The sequence below is a fragment of the Cydia splendana genome, chromosome 15, assembly GCF_910591565.1.
Source record: "Cydia splendana chromosome 15, ilCydSple1.2, whole genome shotgun sequence".
Classification (NCBI taxonomy): Eukaryota; Metazoa; Arthropoda; class Insecta; order Lepidoptera; family Tortricidae; genus Cydia; species Cydia splendana.
Window position 1 is genome coordinate 16,576,037 of NC_085974.1, and position 15,090 is coordinate 16,591,126.

General features: G+C 39.1%; 1 protein-coding gene across 3 annotated transcripts in view; it reads right to left on the reverse strand.

The window, feature by feature from the left end:
• The window catches only part of LOC134797741 (potassium voltage-gated channel protein Shaw), a 162,883-nt gene that overhangs the window by 38,340 nt on the left and 109,453 nt on the right, over positions 1–15,090 (reverse strand). Inside the window, exons 4-5 of one of the 3 annotated variants that reach the window (XM_063770097.1) lie at positions 11,239–11,449; positions 3,004–3,121 (exon numbers count right to left, since the gene is read on the reverse strand). In XM_063770097.1, coding sequence (XP_063626167.1) covers positions 3,004–3,121; positions 11,239–11,447 — 327 coding nt within the window. In that variant the 5' untranslated portion in view covers positions 11,448–11,449. Of the gene's footprint in view, positions 1–2,888; positions 2,910–3,003; positions 3,122–11,238; positions 11,450–15,090 lie in introns of those variants that run through there. The other 2 variants (XM_063770095.1, XM_063770096.1) reach the window with 2 other exon arrangements.

Below are 15,090 nucleotides of genomic sequence, written 5' to 3' on the forward strand. Positions count from 1 at the left end.
GCTGCATTCTTTATTGGAACACTATTTAATCGATCTTACTATCATAACGCCATATTGGAGAAGAGCGAGACAGACCACAGATTAGTGACATCATGCACTTAAGGCTGGCATACACGAGTATATCACACAGTGAGTCCAATTTTACTGGTTCATCGGAGTCTCTTTGAAATAGTTGGTGGAATATCCGTCTCTGGGTTTAGCACTGATTAATATCCCGATACATCTTTGACTAAACGGAGTCGTTTATACAAGCAGAGACCTAAAAGGAGACCAATTCAGATATCGCAACTTGTTACGGTTTTGATATTTTGATATGACCTTGAAGATCGCTCACGCTGTCTGGTACATGCGAAATGAAGTGAAAGTCATATGCAGACAGAAGTTTTTGTGGTAAAATAAAGTGATTGACAAAATGAAATATCGACATGTCTGTTATCGATGTTACCCTAACGTTATGTACTTAGATATTTATTACATTTTATAAGAAGATAGCTACCGCGAAATACACAACACGTACGTTCGATATCTTCTTCTCTTTTATTTTCTTATTTCTATATAAATTTTAATGTAAAAACATTTAGATTACAATAGATTAAACATACAAATTATAAACAAAAAGAATGAGTTTAACTAACTTAACTTTTGATATATTTTTGGTACTGTATACATTTTACGTTTTAATTTTTAAGTACTTAATATATGTAATAAAGAAATTATGTAGCGCTTTGTAATTGATTTGCATTATTGAAATTTCTCGGTAACTTACCTACAGCAAGTAGAGTAACATTTTTAAATAGGTACAGTCACCTGCAATAATATGTTACTCTTCGAAGGCCGCTAAAATATGTGACATGCTCTTATGGCTCCACAATTAAGATCGTGTCAGATATTTTTGCGGACTTCGTTGTGTAACATACTATTGCAGGTGACTGTACCTATTAATCTATGACTTATCGATAACAGATTTATCGATGTTTCATTTTCTCAAACACTCGTTTATGCCACAAAAACTTCTATGTCTGGTCATATGTGAGATGCACGTCAACCACCAAGACGATCGTCATGGTCGTATCAAAACCGGTTCAAATCCGTAACAAGTTATTAAAATCTGAATCGGTCTCAAGGTTTTAATTGGGTAATATAAAATAAAAAAAATAATAAATAAATATTATAGGTAATTTTTTACACAAATTGAGCCCTACGGTAAGCTCAAGAAGGCTTGTGTTGTGTTAAATATGTACTTTTTAAATAAATAGAAGACAACCAAATATCTGTGCTCATTACACAAATAAATGCCCTTATCAGGATTTGAGCCCGGGACCATCGGCTTCACAGGCAGGGTCACTACCCAATAGGTCAGACCGGTCGTCGGTCGGTATTTATATACAGGGTGGCCCAAAAATACGTTGACAACGGTTTTTCTAATTATTTTATTATGTATTTACGTAACTAGTACAAAGTAAGTTAAAAATTAAAACTACAGTCTTTTTATGCAACAAAAATTAATTGTCTTCAAAATACCCTCCTTTCGCTTTGATACACAAACTTTTAGAGCGTTTACACTTTTGTGTTTAGTAGCACAGGCCCTTGTCTCTAAGATTGACCACAAACCATTTTGATCCATTGGATTTAGAGCAGGCGAGTAGGGTGGCCACTCTATTGAACTTATGAATCCGGGAAAATTATCTATGCACCACCTGCTAGTTTACTGGATTCTTGTATATGTTCTCGATTTGTAAATTCTTGCCTAAAATGTATTAAATATTAATCATTTCGAAGTATTAAGAATTAAAAATATGTCAAAAATTAATCTTTTTAAAATTATTACATTGGAACTAATTATTTTAAATTATCCTAAATCGTAATTAAATTTCTTAATTTTAGTTCGCTAACTATATATTCAGTGATTACATTTTTTCAAACGCGACTTAACAGGTTTAAGACGCTTCACTCAAAGTATTCAATTAATTTGCCTAAAACCTTATTAAATTCTTAAAAGCCTAATTAATCATTGCCAAGCCTTTTTAGTAACAATTAAAACAGTTTTATAATTTAGGTAAAAATTTAATGGCCATTTCGCAAATACTTTTAAAGTGTTTGGAATTAATTTCGTGTGGTAATAGGTAATTGATAAGCTCAACTGCTCAGTTGGTTAACAGCCATTGGACCGCTGTTTCAAAAGGTATCTGCAGTCATATCCGCTTGATAAAAAATAGTTTAATTTCGTTTTTAATACCATTCGATGGCATTTCTTTCGCGTGTTGAATCAAGCCTTTGCACTTTTTTTTTTTTTTTAACAACATCTTTATACTGTTGTACATATCGGCCCTATCAAGTCCACTTCTTATAGCTTAAGAAATTATGACAATAACATTCATATAAGTGAATATTTAAAAATAATTAGTAACTGCCGCCAATCTATACGCCAATCTTACCCCATTTGTGCCGTGTCCGATGTTGGGTTACTAAGAACACTTTATGGTTGTTAGCACTTGTTACGTCTCCTCTGCCTGTCAACGTCGTGCCACAAGATTCTAACAGATGGCGTTAGTAGAGCTACTTGCATACAATGAGTGAAGTACCATACGTCTCCTACATCGCTCTTACGGAGTTCCTAATGTCTGTTGAAATATATTCAAGTTCTAACTCTCATTAGGCCTATTGCCAGACTCTATTGCCCTCTCTCTGTCTTAAAACATGTTTATCTGTCTTTTTGGTCCTCATCATCATCATTGGCCACATCATCTGTTGTACATGCTTGTTGCGGCGCTTGTGTTTATGGGGTCCCGCATGCCGTTGATGGCTATAAAGTCCTATAGCAGCGCGGCATTTCTTGCTCTTTAAACAGAGTACTGATGAAGTTCCTGGAGGAATGGGGTTCTACTAACCTGCGTATAGGTCATCCAGCAGCAAGGCTGTGGAGCTGGTTGGCATCCATCCTCCAGCCCTAAGAACTCCAGCCGCTCCCTATAGACGTCTGTGACAGTAAATGGTACTACTAACCTGCGTATAGGTCATCCAGCAGCAGGGCTCCACCTGGTTGGCGTCCAGCCCCCAGAACTCCAGCTCCTCTTCAAACAGCGGCCCGCAGACGTCCGTGGGGTAGTGAAGCTTGCCCGTCCTGCGTACAAGTTAACAATAAGTTGCTACTCAGAACTATTTTACAAGCTTTTATTTAACTTGAATGTATGTATGACTGTATGACATGTATGCATGTTGTAGAGGTAGCCCTGATTTAAACTGTCACGATTTATACGGAAACTTACTGAAGTAAATTTAAAAATTAAGTATACGCGATTAAGTTTATCTTAATCTTGTCAAGCCTTCCGGAGCTTTAAGCTCCAGAGGTATAAGCTCCAAATAATCAAAGTACCTACCTAATTGTAATAAGTGGTGAACGGTGATGGTCACACATACTGTAAATAGTATTAAAAATGCTTTATATTTAAGCCTTTCTTGTAGTGACTGTTTGTTTACCTAATAAATAAAAAAAAAAGTTTCGTTTTAGTAAATAATAATGGGTATGTATGTATGTTCCGGTCAAATCTTACAAGCTAAATTAGACCCACTTTCGAATCTTCGATTGAGCTGAAACTGGGTGTATGATGGAATTGGGTGACAATGCAATATTATGGTACCGTCGAGCTGATCTGATGATGGATACAAAAGGTGGCTATAGGAACGCTGAGATAAAACAACGCAATTGTGTTTGGGTTTATTAGAATTGTCTCGGTGAAAATCAATACAAGCTTGTATGACAAATAAAATTGCCGAATTGCCTTGATCACAATTCACAATGTGAATTAATAAATTTTTTATTTCCAATTCCTCCGAAGAAAACGTCAGTAACAGCAGAAACGATTAGGAAAAAGAAATAATATTCATAATACTTCCTATGTTACGCTCTCGAATAAGATCATTATTCAAACTCCATATTCTTTAACATCCAAAGATATTATTGCTAAAAGACCTCATCTCTTCGTGAGACTTTCGAAATGTAACCTTATTCCTTCTGAAATAGGGTATAAAAAAGGTTTACCTATTCACAGTTCACGGTTTAGTCGAATTTCAAATACGTTTGTGCCTTTTGATCATCCCATAAAGGTTGAATTTCGTGGCACGAGGGGAGGGCTCTGAGGCAGAAACTTGTAAGAATTACTCTGAAGAAAGTAAGATTCTTGCAATTGTGTTGAAGCATTGATGTGATTTATTTAAAAAGTACATTTTGATAAAGATGTAGTGTATAATTATTTTCCATCGTATTTTCACGGAAACGTACGACCGTGTCTTGCTATTTCAGTCAGTATCGGTACAAAAAGTACTGAGGTTGACTGAAGTAGCATGACAAATACGAACGTTTCCGAGAAAATACGATGGAAAACAACTATGCATTACATCTGTAAGTACAATTACAACCACATTGAGCTTGATAAGGACTAGGTGGTTGATTAAAGTAAGTTTGCTCTGTAGTCTTTTTTAATTGTACAATGTACAGTATTAAGTTTATAGAAGAATAAAATTCCTTGTTGTTAATTTCGGTACCTTATTATAAGGTATTAAGCATATACAGTGAAACCTGGTTAAGTGGGACTTGGATAAGTGAGAAACCTCTATAGCTGGGACTCATGGTGCGGTCCCGACACTTTAGCACTGAATTACCTCTGTTAGTGAGATAAAACGAACCTCTATAACTGGGATTAGTTGTTGTGATTTTATAGTCACATTTACCTCTATAACTGAGACAGAGAGTGTATTTTACCTTTTTTACTGAGACTATATTTATAAGATAACATTTTCCTAATTGTTTTTTTAGAATTTTATACGAATTACCTCTGTATCTGAGATAACGTCAATCTATGACCTCTCTAACTTGGACTTTATTGATATATTTCCGTATTCTTACTAACTCTTAGTCTATCCACAAATTCCGCATTTGCTTAATTGTGTCTAAACGACTTCAAGTTTCATTTAGTTACTTTATGTAGTTAAAACTATCGAAACGAAAGCTGAAAACTTGATAAGTAACAAGAATAAACAAATTTTCATTTAATTAATTTCTAAGACGCAATGAAGTCCGTATCAAATTTAATTGAAAAATTCAATCCTTTGGAAAATCATTCATAATAAATTCAAAGAAATATTAAAACAGACTTAAAAAATATTTAGGGACAAGGATTATTTTACCTAAACATTTAAAGATAATTACAAAATACCTTATTAACCACCTCTATAACTGAGATATATCCTCTATTCTCACCTCTATTAATGGGACCCTCTGTAAATGAGACAGAAATTTATTTGTACCTGGCTAACTCAGAGCCTGGGTAAGTGGAATACCTCTTTAAGCGAGACAAATCTGCTCGTCCGTTGAAGTCTCACTTATCCAGGTTTCACTGTATATATTTTTTTAATTATTTAATTTTAGACTATTAATTACACCTGGATCAATTGTTAACTACTTTACTATTAAATCCCAATTCAGATTTAACAAACCTCTAAATTGAACACGATCAGAAATAAAAAATAATTTCGACATAAGTTCGTCGCCTGTGCGTTGCCATTGGTACCGTATACTTTTATGTTCGTTTCATGAGTTATAGGCCTTTGCCAGAAGGTTTCTTGCAACAAAAGTCCTCATTAAAAAGATAAGGACGGGCGTAGACAGCCGGGCGTAAGGTGACAATTTACCGTAAAATAATATTTGGACGACGCCCAGTGAATTTTCATGGACTTAGTTACTATTATGCGACCAATTTGTGACATTTCTGCCTTTGTTGCTTTTGTTGGAGATGATTAATGATTGGCTGTTTGCAAGTTGTTTTTTTGATGTTTAAATATTTTAAACATTAAGAATTCTGTGAAGAGAATTTCTGAAGTTCCTTTTGCTTTTTTTCGAAGTGTTTATTAGCACAAAAAAAAATTCAAAAGTGATTGACAAAAAAAAGGCGGAAAAAAGAAGATATTTCTTTTTTCGACGATATCTCAAAAAGTATGTTTGCTTTTATTGTGAAGGTGATTTTATCTGCTCTTCAATATCTTAAATAATTCAAATTTCAAGCCCAAAATATTATTGTGGACGATTAATATTATAAAATTATCTTTTATGAATTTTTGCTTATGAGTTTTATTAAAATTAATGAATTAACTTTTCTGTCATTATGATTTTGCTTTGCTTTTGCATTGAATTTGTGTCTTAAAATTTATTAGCTGTTTCTATACACAGAGTTTAAATATTCGCCTTTGGGTTTCAATATAAATCAGCGGCTCTGCATATCTCTGGCTTACAGAAGGACGGACGATTCGAAACAGGAATATATTGCGTCATGTCTAGATTAGCCTAGAGCTTTGGGACGTGCGTACTATATCCCTGAGAGCGATTCAGAGAAAAAGGCAGAAAATATTGTAGTGAGTGAACATTTCTGCGTATTTCTTCTTTGAAAGTACTATACTGTTATATTTTTACATATTTATTGGGTTTGTCTATACGTATATTATATACTTCGTGAATCACCTAGCTCCGCCGGTTTGAAAATCCTCCAAAAATGGAATCTACCAAAAAAAATTCACAGATTTCGTGCCTCACACGACTATCGAGCACATTGGAAATGAATCTACGGAATTCGAAAAAATATTGTCGCTGAGCGACGAGAAAGTCTGGATAAGGAAAAAGTTACAAAATAAAACTACAACGTTGAATGATAATTATTTTATTCTTAGACTAACACAAGTATCCTGGACATAACGCATGTAAACAAACAAATTGCAAAATTTCCACACGCGTATCGAAGTTTGAATAATTTTCGCCGTGGCGCATAAGTATAGGTACATATTTCATTTTTCGATTAATAAGCAGGATATATTAATGTTCAAAGTATAAGAAAATTATTACACGGCAAATCCGTAGTCAACTCGAGAAGTGGTAGCCACATCGCCGTTATCGTCACTCGAGTCTTGATCGGCAGCAGCCCATTTGCTGCAAGATATGAAATTTTTTGACAGCAGTTTGACGCGACGAGAGATGACCATAACAGCGTTTGTCTATGTTGCACCAAACCTGAGTTCCAATAGGTACTACCAGGGTTCAGCATCAGCTATCTTGGGTAATGCTCTACCATGTGATCATCATGACGAATCGGGTGTCCAAAACAGCGCGTGCCTATGTTGCACCAAACCTGAGTTCCGCTAGGTACAACCAGGGTTCAGCACCAGCTCTATCTTGGGTACTACTCTCCTAAGTGCTCATCAAGACGAGTCGGATGACCAAAACAGCGTGTGCCTATGTTGCAACAATCCTGAGTTCCTTTAGGTACAGCCAGGGTTCAGCATCAGCTCTATCTTGGGTACTACTCTCCTAAGTGCTCATCGAGACGAGTCCGATGACCAAAACAGCGTGTGCTCACGAATAAAATTCCCTCTCCCTCTCCCTCTCCCTCTCCCTCTCCCTCTCCCTCTCCCTCTCCCTCTCCCTCTCCCTCTCCCTCTCCCTCTCCCTCTCCCTCTCCCTCTCCCTCTCCCTCTCCCTCTCCCTCTCCCTCTCCCTCTCCCTCTCCCTCTCCCTCTCCCTCTCCCTCTCCCTCTCCCTCTCCCTCTCCCTCTCCCTCTCCCTCTCCCTCTCCCTCTCCCTCTCCCTCTCCCTCTCCCTCTCCCTCTCCCTCTCCCTCTCCCTCTCCCTCTCCCTCTCCCTCTCCCTCTCCCTCTCCCTCTCCCTCTCCCTCTCCCTCTCCCTCTCCCTCTCCCTCTCCCTCTCCCTCTCCCTCTCCCTCTCCCTCTCCCTCTCCCTCTCCCTCTCCCTCTCCCTCTCCCTCTCCCTCTCCCTCTCCCTCTCCCTCTCCCTCTCCCTCTCCCTCTCCCTCTCCCTCTCCCTCTCCCTCTCCCTCTCCCTCTCCCTCTCCCTCTCCCTCTCCCTCTCCCTCTCCCTCTCCCTCTCCCTCTCCCTCTCCCTCTCCCTCTCCCTCTCCCTCTCCCTCTCCCTCTCCCTCTCCCTCTCCCTCTCCCTCTCCCTCTCCCTCTCCCTCTCCCTCTCCCTCTCCCTCTCCCTCTCCCTCTCCCTCTCCCTCTCCCTCTCCCTCTCCCTCTCCCTCTCCCTCTCCCTCTCCCTCTCCCTCTCCCTCTCCCTCTCCCTCTCCCTCTCCCTCTCCCTCTCCCTCTCCCTCTCCCTCTCCCTCTCCCTCTCCCTCTCCCTCTCCCTCTCCCTCTCCCTCTCCCTCTCCCTCTCCCTCTCCCTCTCCCTCTCCCTCTCCCTCTCCCTCTCCCTCTCCCTCTCCCTCTCCCTCTCCCTCTCCCTCTCCCTCTCCCTCTCCCTCTCCCTCTCCCTCTCCCTCTCCCTCTCCCTCTCCCTCTCCCTCTCCCTCTCCCTCTCCCTCTCCCTCTCCCTCTCCCTCTCCCTCTCCCTCTCCCTCTCCCTCTCCCTCTCCCTCTCCCTCTCCCTCTCCCTCTCCCTCTCCCTCTCCCTCTCCCTCTCCCTCTCCCTCTCCCTCTCCCTCTCCCTCTCCCTCTCCCTCTCCCTCTCCCTCTCCCTCTCCCTCTCCCTCTCCCTATCGATAATTCACAACAAACACCGATAACGAACTCTGCGAAATATGAATACTATACATACATGTCATGTGAAAAATGTCGTTCTGACTTTTTGACTATTTTAAGGTTAGGCTACAGGGCAAACCCTTAACCCGATCATCTTTGTTTTAGGCTCAAATTGTAGCTGACTAAATTGTCCATAGCCGTTTTTCTCAAATTTTTGATATCATTCTTGGTTTCCAAATTATCGAGCACCAAAATCAAAAATTCGGAAAAAATTTAATTTTATTTTCACTATTTCGACCATATTTTTTTTTGTTTTTGACTTTCGCGAATAATTATCTTTGCACCTTACAGCTCTCGTGATTATGCGTCTTTTGAGCCTATTTTTTAATATCATATCTTCACAACTTTCCGAGATATAAGGGGATCGCACTTTTTCGTGAAATCGGAGCCTATACTGGAGCGAACGAAAAGACATTTCCAATGTCAAAAAGAATAACATGCTCTCATAATTTTACGAGTATCGGTTGAGCATCGATAACATAACTACTCCCATAATTTCACGAGAATCGGTTGAGAAATGCGGTCGCATTTGCAGAGAAGAATACGGACTTAAGAAAGCATTTTCGAAACTGAAACTGAGACGCTTCGCACTCGCTCGGTCAAAAATAGCCAAATGGTGAAGCGTGCGGCTTCCAAACTAAAGGTCGTGCTTCGAACCCTGACCCGAACCCGTACTGGGTTTCTCGAAACTTAAGTAGGGTAAGAAGACAATAAGTAGGCTTAACTAAGTGGCTACTATCACTTTAAATAATTACCCACGACATAAGGCGTGGACCCACGACTTTTGATTTGGAAGGCTTTCCTTGTCTACCTTTTCACTCGTTATACCCAGGGCCGTCTTAAACTATGCTGGGGCCCTTGGGCACATAAGAATTTGGGGCCCTTTTGCAAAGTAAAGAAAGCGAATTAAACTAACATTTTTCTACTATGACCTTCTACTCATATTTATTATGGGTAATTAAATATACTGTTACTGTCTGTCATTCGGGGCCCCCTGAGGAAGGAAGCCCCGTGTGCCCATATGCTGAAGACGGTACTGGTTATACCTTTATTCAAAAATATACCAAGATACCTGTATTTTTCTAATATGGATAATAAAGCAACAACCTTTGTAACAATTCAGACGTTTTCCCAGTTTTCTTTGTGACTGACCTTCCCGGTCTAACCTTACCCAAACCTTTTGTATGTCATTTCATAAAAGTTTTGTCCATTTTACCTTTACTTCACACATGTTGTACGAATATCAAGGGTCCTAGCCCTAGGTAGGAAATGCTTCTATTGAATAAAACATTGCGACAGGTCAAGCGAAATTAAACCTTCTTGTTATGTAACTGTGACATGTTAAGTTTTTGCAATTTCTTTGTAGGTCTTGATACATCTTTTAGTAGGCACTTTGGAAGCAAAACAAATAGGTATCATTCCAAATACGATAGAATAGCTGTGCTGCAATGTTATTGCTATTGGAATATTTGACAATTTTTACAACCTGTCTGGTCACTACCCATTAGGCCAGACCATAACACGGGACCATCGGCTTCATAGGCAGGGTCACTAGTAAAAAATAATCCTGAAGGTAAAAAAAAAACATTTCATTTATAAAAAATAAAGTTCACTAGAAATAATTTTCCGCAGAAGAAGCCTCCGTGAAGTGGCACTCAAGATTGTGGCGATTTTCTTCTTTTCCCCATTTTCGGCTCAAGAGCTTCATTTATGCTCTAGCACTACTTGAAAAGCCAATCCGAAAGATAACTTTAGGGGTTTCTTGGCTATTTCATTTGATTTTGTTGGTTTTTCAAAGCGTTGGATTTTTAACACGCTTTTATTAGGTCGACCTGTATGTAACTAACTATGTAATGGCATCTAAGGTAACTAATTTAACCATCTTCCAAGGATCGTAGCGTCATGAAAATTGGCAGCTGTATGTAGTTCTGATGACAATACAATAATATGGTACTGTCGAACTAACTGATCTGATGATGGAGCCGGAAGATATGAACTGGAAATTCATGATGGAACATCGTATCATAGCTAGCGTGTTTTCCTAGCGTGTTTTTTAAACTATTAATTTAATTTAACTAATGACTATGAATCCTTATGAGTTATGATTTATAACATTTCTTAAACACAATAATTGAACACGTAAAAACTAGTGTCTACGTCAAATCATGAGATTAGTTGTCAAGCCGACCCTGGGGTCCCATGAGCCGTGGCAAAATGAAGAAACACAATAATTGGATAAGTAGTTCAAAGAAGCATATTTCAAAGGATCATTCTTACCAATGAAGCAACATTGTTAAAGTTTATTAAGGTTGGTTGGCGTATGTAGTATGGTTGTTTTCTATGTATAAGTAGTAACATACAAGCGTACATCAATAAAGCCTTACCAGTAGTTTGCATATAAAAGAAGGCTGGCATTTCTAGGTGTACCGTACGGGACAGTTATAAAAGCAGTACCTACCTACTCTTTAAGCTCGGCGTTATAGTTGGCGTTAGTGGCAACGGTGACCGAAACCTTTGTCTCAACACTTGCCTGTAGTAGTTGAGGACCTGCGCGAATACTCCAAGATGCCTATCGAAGAAGTACTCGTTGTGCACGGGATCGTATGTGGCGAGCGCTTCCGTCAGTCGCGACAGAATGACAACAGTCCCAACACTTGCCTGTAGTAGTTGAGGACCTGCGCGAACACTCCAGGATGCCTATCGAAGAAGTACTCGTTGAGTACGGGATCGTAGTTGGCGAGCGCCTCCGTCAGCCGCGACAGACGGGTGGCGGGGATCTTCTTCAACGTCGCCTTGTACGTCTCGTGACGGATCCCGCCGACGTTGAGGACCACGCGGTTCTCCGCGTCCATGTTTAGGAGATTCATTTCTGAGGGCAAAGGGAAGGAAGTTTTAAGGATGATGACGCTAGACCGGGCCGTGCCCAGGCCGAGGCATCCGACATGTCATTTTCTATGACGGCTCCTCGGTGATCACGTGGTGATTTCCATAGAAAACGAGGCGCCGGAAGCTCCGGCCGACCCGGACGGGGCATCCGATCAGTTGTCTATAGAAAGCATCACGTGATCATCATCACCTCTGTCATAGAAAAAGACGTTTCGGGCGCCCCGGCCCGGCCCCGGACCGTTCTAGCGTGAGTCATCCTTGAAGCTAATTTTACAGGTTAACTCACATATTTTTAGTCACTCGCGCGACATGTTTCGCAGAGACTAGCAGGCCAATTCGAATCTGCTGGATTACATAATGATGTAGTGCATAATTGTTTTCCATCGTACTTTCTCGGAAACGTTCGTATTTGTCATGCTACTTCAGTTAACCTCAGTACTTTTTGTACCGAGACTGACTGAAATAGCAAAACATGTTCGTCCGTTTCCGTGAAAATACGATGGAAAATAAGTATGCATTTCAACTGTACAAATATTTACTACTATAATATATAACTGTCAGTTTTCTTTATTTAATTAGACTCTGGTTAAAATGAAACTAACGTATAACAAAGTAAACTTGCAGCAACTCTATAATATGGCTGATGTTTCCACAGAGTACAATGTAAAAATAAAACAGAGCATAAAACTGCTTTCAGCTGATGTACTTTTTGCATCTGGACATTATGTGAACACGAGAAAATGTAAGAATAATACTTTGTCCCAAAAACGAGGTAATAATGTAGTTACACTAGGTACTACATTTCTTAAATCTTTTATTTAGTTTTGTGTACTTAGTGCTTTTAACATTTTATAGAAAAAAATTAGTGGTGTCATGAACAAATGATTACACCATTCTTATCAAAAATATGTTACATAACATAATTCCTGCAATTTATTTGTCTTTTCTCACAATTAATTTTTAAGATCATAAAATCTAAGAGGGTGTAGATGTTTAAGCGGAATTAGGCTGGACATATTTGTATCTGCCGCATGCAGCCTGAAAGGTGAACGAAACACCAGATAGATTGTGCAGACTGGGGCGCAAGCAGACCTAAAAAGATAGACGACTTTGGACGATGGAAGACCTTAAAAGGATGGACGCTTTACTTGGACACCGGATGGGTTGGAATGTTGAAAATACAGACGACAGGGTAGAGTAGAGGAAACGATAGTCCGGTGGCCGGCTGCATGAAACAAACCTCATCAAAAAATAGAATATACCTACCCTGTAGAGGTACCTGACATTTAGTAGCTTCCAACGCACTTGGTCGGCCTAGGCTTAACCTGGCAGATTTTGTACAAATGGCAAAAACGTTGGACAAAAATTCATCAAAAAAAACCTCATCGAAAAATAGAATGAAACTTGTATGGTAGTATACCTGACCTTGAGGACAGTAAAAAAAAAGTGGTCGGCCTCACCTTAGCCTGGCAGTTTTTGCAGTCCGACCAGATTTATTGGGTCACGTGAGAGCTACAATTTACCTCATCGAAAAATAGAATGAAACAAACGGATTATAATAGCTAAAATAAGCCTGTTTACGTATGTCTTGGTCGGCCTCACCTTAACCTGGCAGTTTTTGCAGTCCGACCAAATTTATAAAAAAATCATCAAAAATTTTTTATCGAAAAATCGGATGAAACTGGTATGGTACGATGGCTGCCTTTGAGGACAGTAAAAAAAAAGTGGTCGGCCAAATCCTGTGTTGGCAGGTTCCTGTGTCCGACCAATTTTGTGGTACCACGTGAGAGCTACAATTTTACCTCATTGAAAAATAGAATGAAACAAACGGATTATAATAGCTAAAATAAGCCTGTTGACGTATGTCTTGGTCGGCCTCACCTTAACCTGGCAGTTTTTGCAGTCCGACCAAATTTATAAAAAAAACATCAAAAAATTTTTATCGAAAAATCGTATGAAACTTGTATGGTACGATAGCTGCCTTTGAGGACAGTAAAAAAAAAGTGGTTGGCCAAATCCTGTGTTGGCAGGTTCCTGTGTCCGACCAATTTTGTGGTACCACGTGAGAACTACAATTTACCTCATCGAAAAATAGAATGAAACAAACGGATTATAATAGCTAAAATAAGCCTGTTGACGTATGTCTTGGTCGGCCTCACCTTAACCTGGCAGTTTTTGCAGTCCGACCAAATTTATACAAAAATCATCAAAAATTTTTTATCGCAAAATCGTATGAAACTTGTATGGTACAATAGCTGCCTTTGAGGACAGTAAAAAAAAAGTGGTCGGCCAAATCCTGTGTTGGCAGGTTCCTGTGTCCGACCAATTTTGTGGTACCACGTGAGAGCTACAATTTACCTCATCGAAAAATAGAATGAAACAAACGGATTATAATAGCTAAAATAAGCCTGTTGACGTATGTCTTGGTCGGCCTCACCTTAGCCAGGCAGTTTTTGCAGTCCGACCACATTTATAAAGAATAATAATTTCTATATTGAAAATATGGTTTCTTCGCAGCTTGAACTTAACTTAATAATGCTAACTGAAAAAAGTCATAAGTAAATGAGTCCATGGAGGTCTTAGAGGGCTTTAAAAAAAAAGAAAACATTCAGTTCAAATTTTATTCATAAATCTATCTAATATCTAAATAACGTTTTCTAACTACTGACGTGGTTTCAGAGTAACACTTACGTTGAGATGATGTCTCACAGATGTCAAAAATAAAAAGGTTTTTAATCGATTTTTGACAAGTTTTGAATCGTATATCCTACTTTTCCACTACAGATAGAATGAGGAGGCATAACTGACATTTTATCACGCCAGGTGGCGCCTCCATAGTAGAGTTGCTGTCACTGTCAAATCACATACATTGTTTCCAATAAATTGTAAACATTCTCCTTTTTAACCGACTTCCAAATCCCAAAGGAGGAGGTTATCAATTCGGTTGTATGTTTTTTTTCTCCACAATACTGCAATAGTGTGCGACAAATTGTGGAAATATACCTATAGGATCTCCCTTTTTTTCCCAAGGACCCGATATGCGTACTCCTCTGTTTGCTCCTCCAAAACTTAACCAATCGTAACCAAATTTGGAAATCTAAATGATTATGAAATTATCTGTGTCGGACCGTTTTGCTTTTTTGGCTAATTGATATCAGTTTTGAATGCCACGCCTCTCATTGCGGCATAGTCAATTAGGCCATTTTGGCCATTTTTGAAGGGCTCTAGCGCCTTAAAAAACAAAAATATCAAAAAAAGCAAAACGGTCCGACACAGATATTGACAATATTAATCTGTGTTGAAAAAATCATTGCTCTAGCTTCAAAAACCACGGATGAAAACGAGGAGTACGTTTGTATGGAGAAATGACCACTCCCGTTGGCTCTTAATAGATCTATAAACGATATGGATGAGATATGTCAGTGTCAAATGTGATGTTTCTTCAAACAAAAACGTCACTTTTGACACAGACACATCTAATCCATATCGTTTCTAGATATATTAATTGACGTATCTTAAAGTTCGAATCGGGCAGTGAATTCTCGAAAGCACCAAAAGTGACAGAACATACCAGATGCGATTTATTAAATTGGCAAAGGTTCACACAGTGACAATGCACATTAT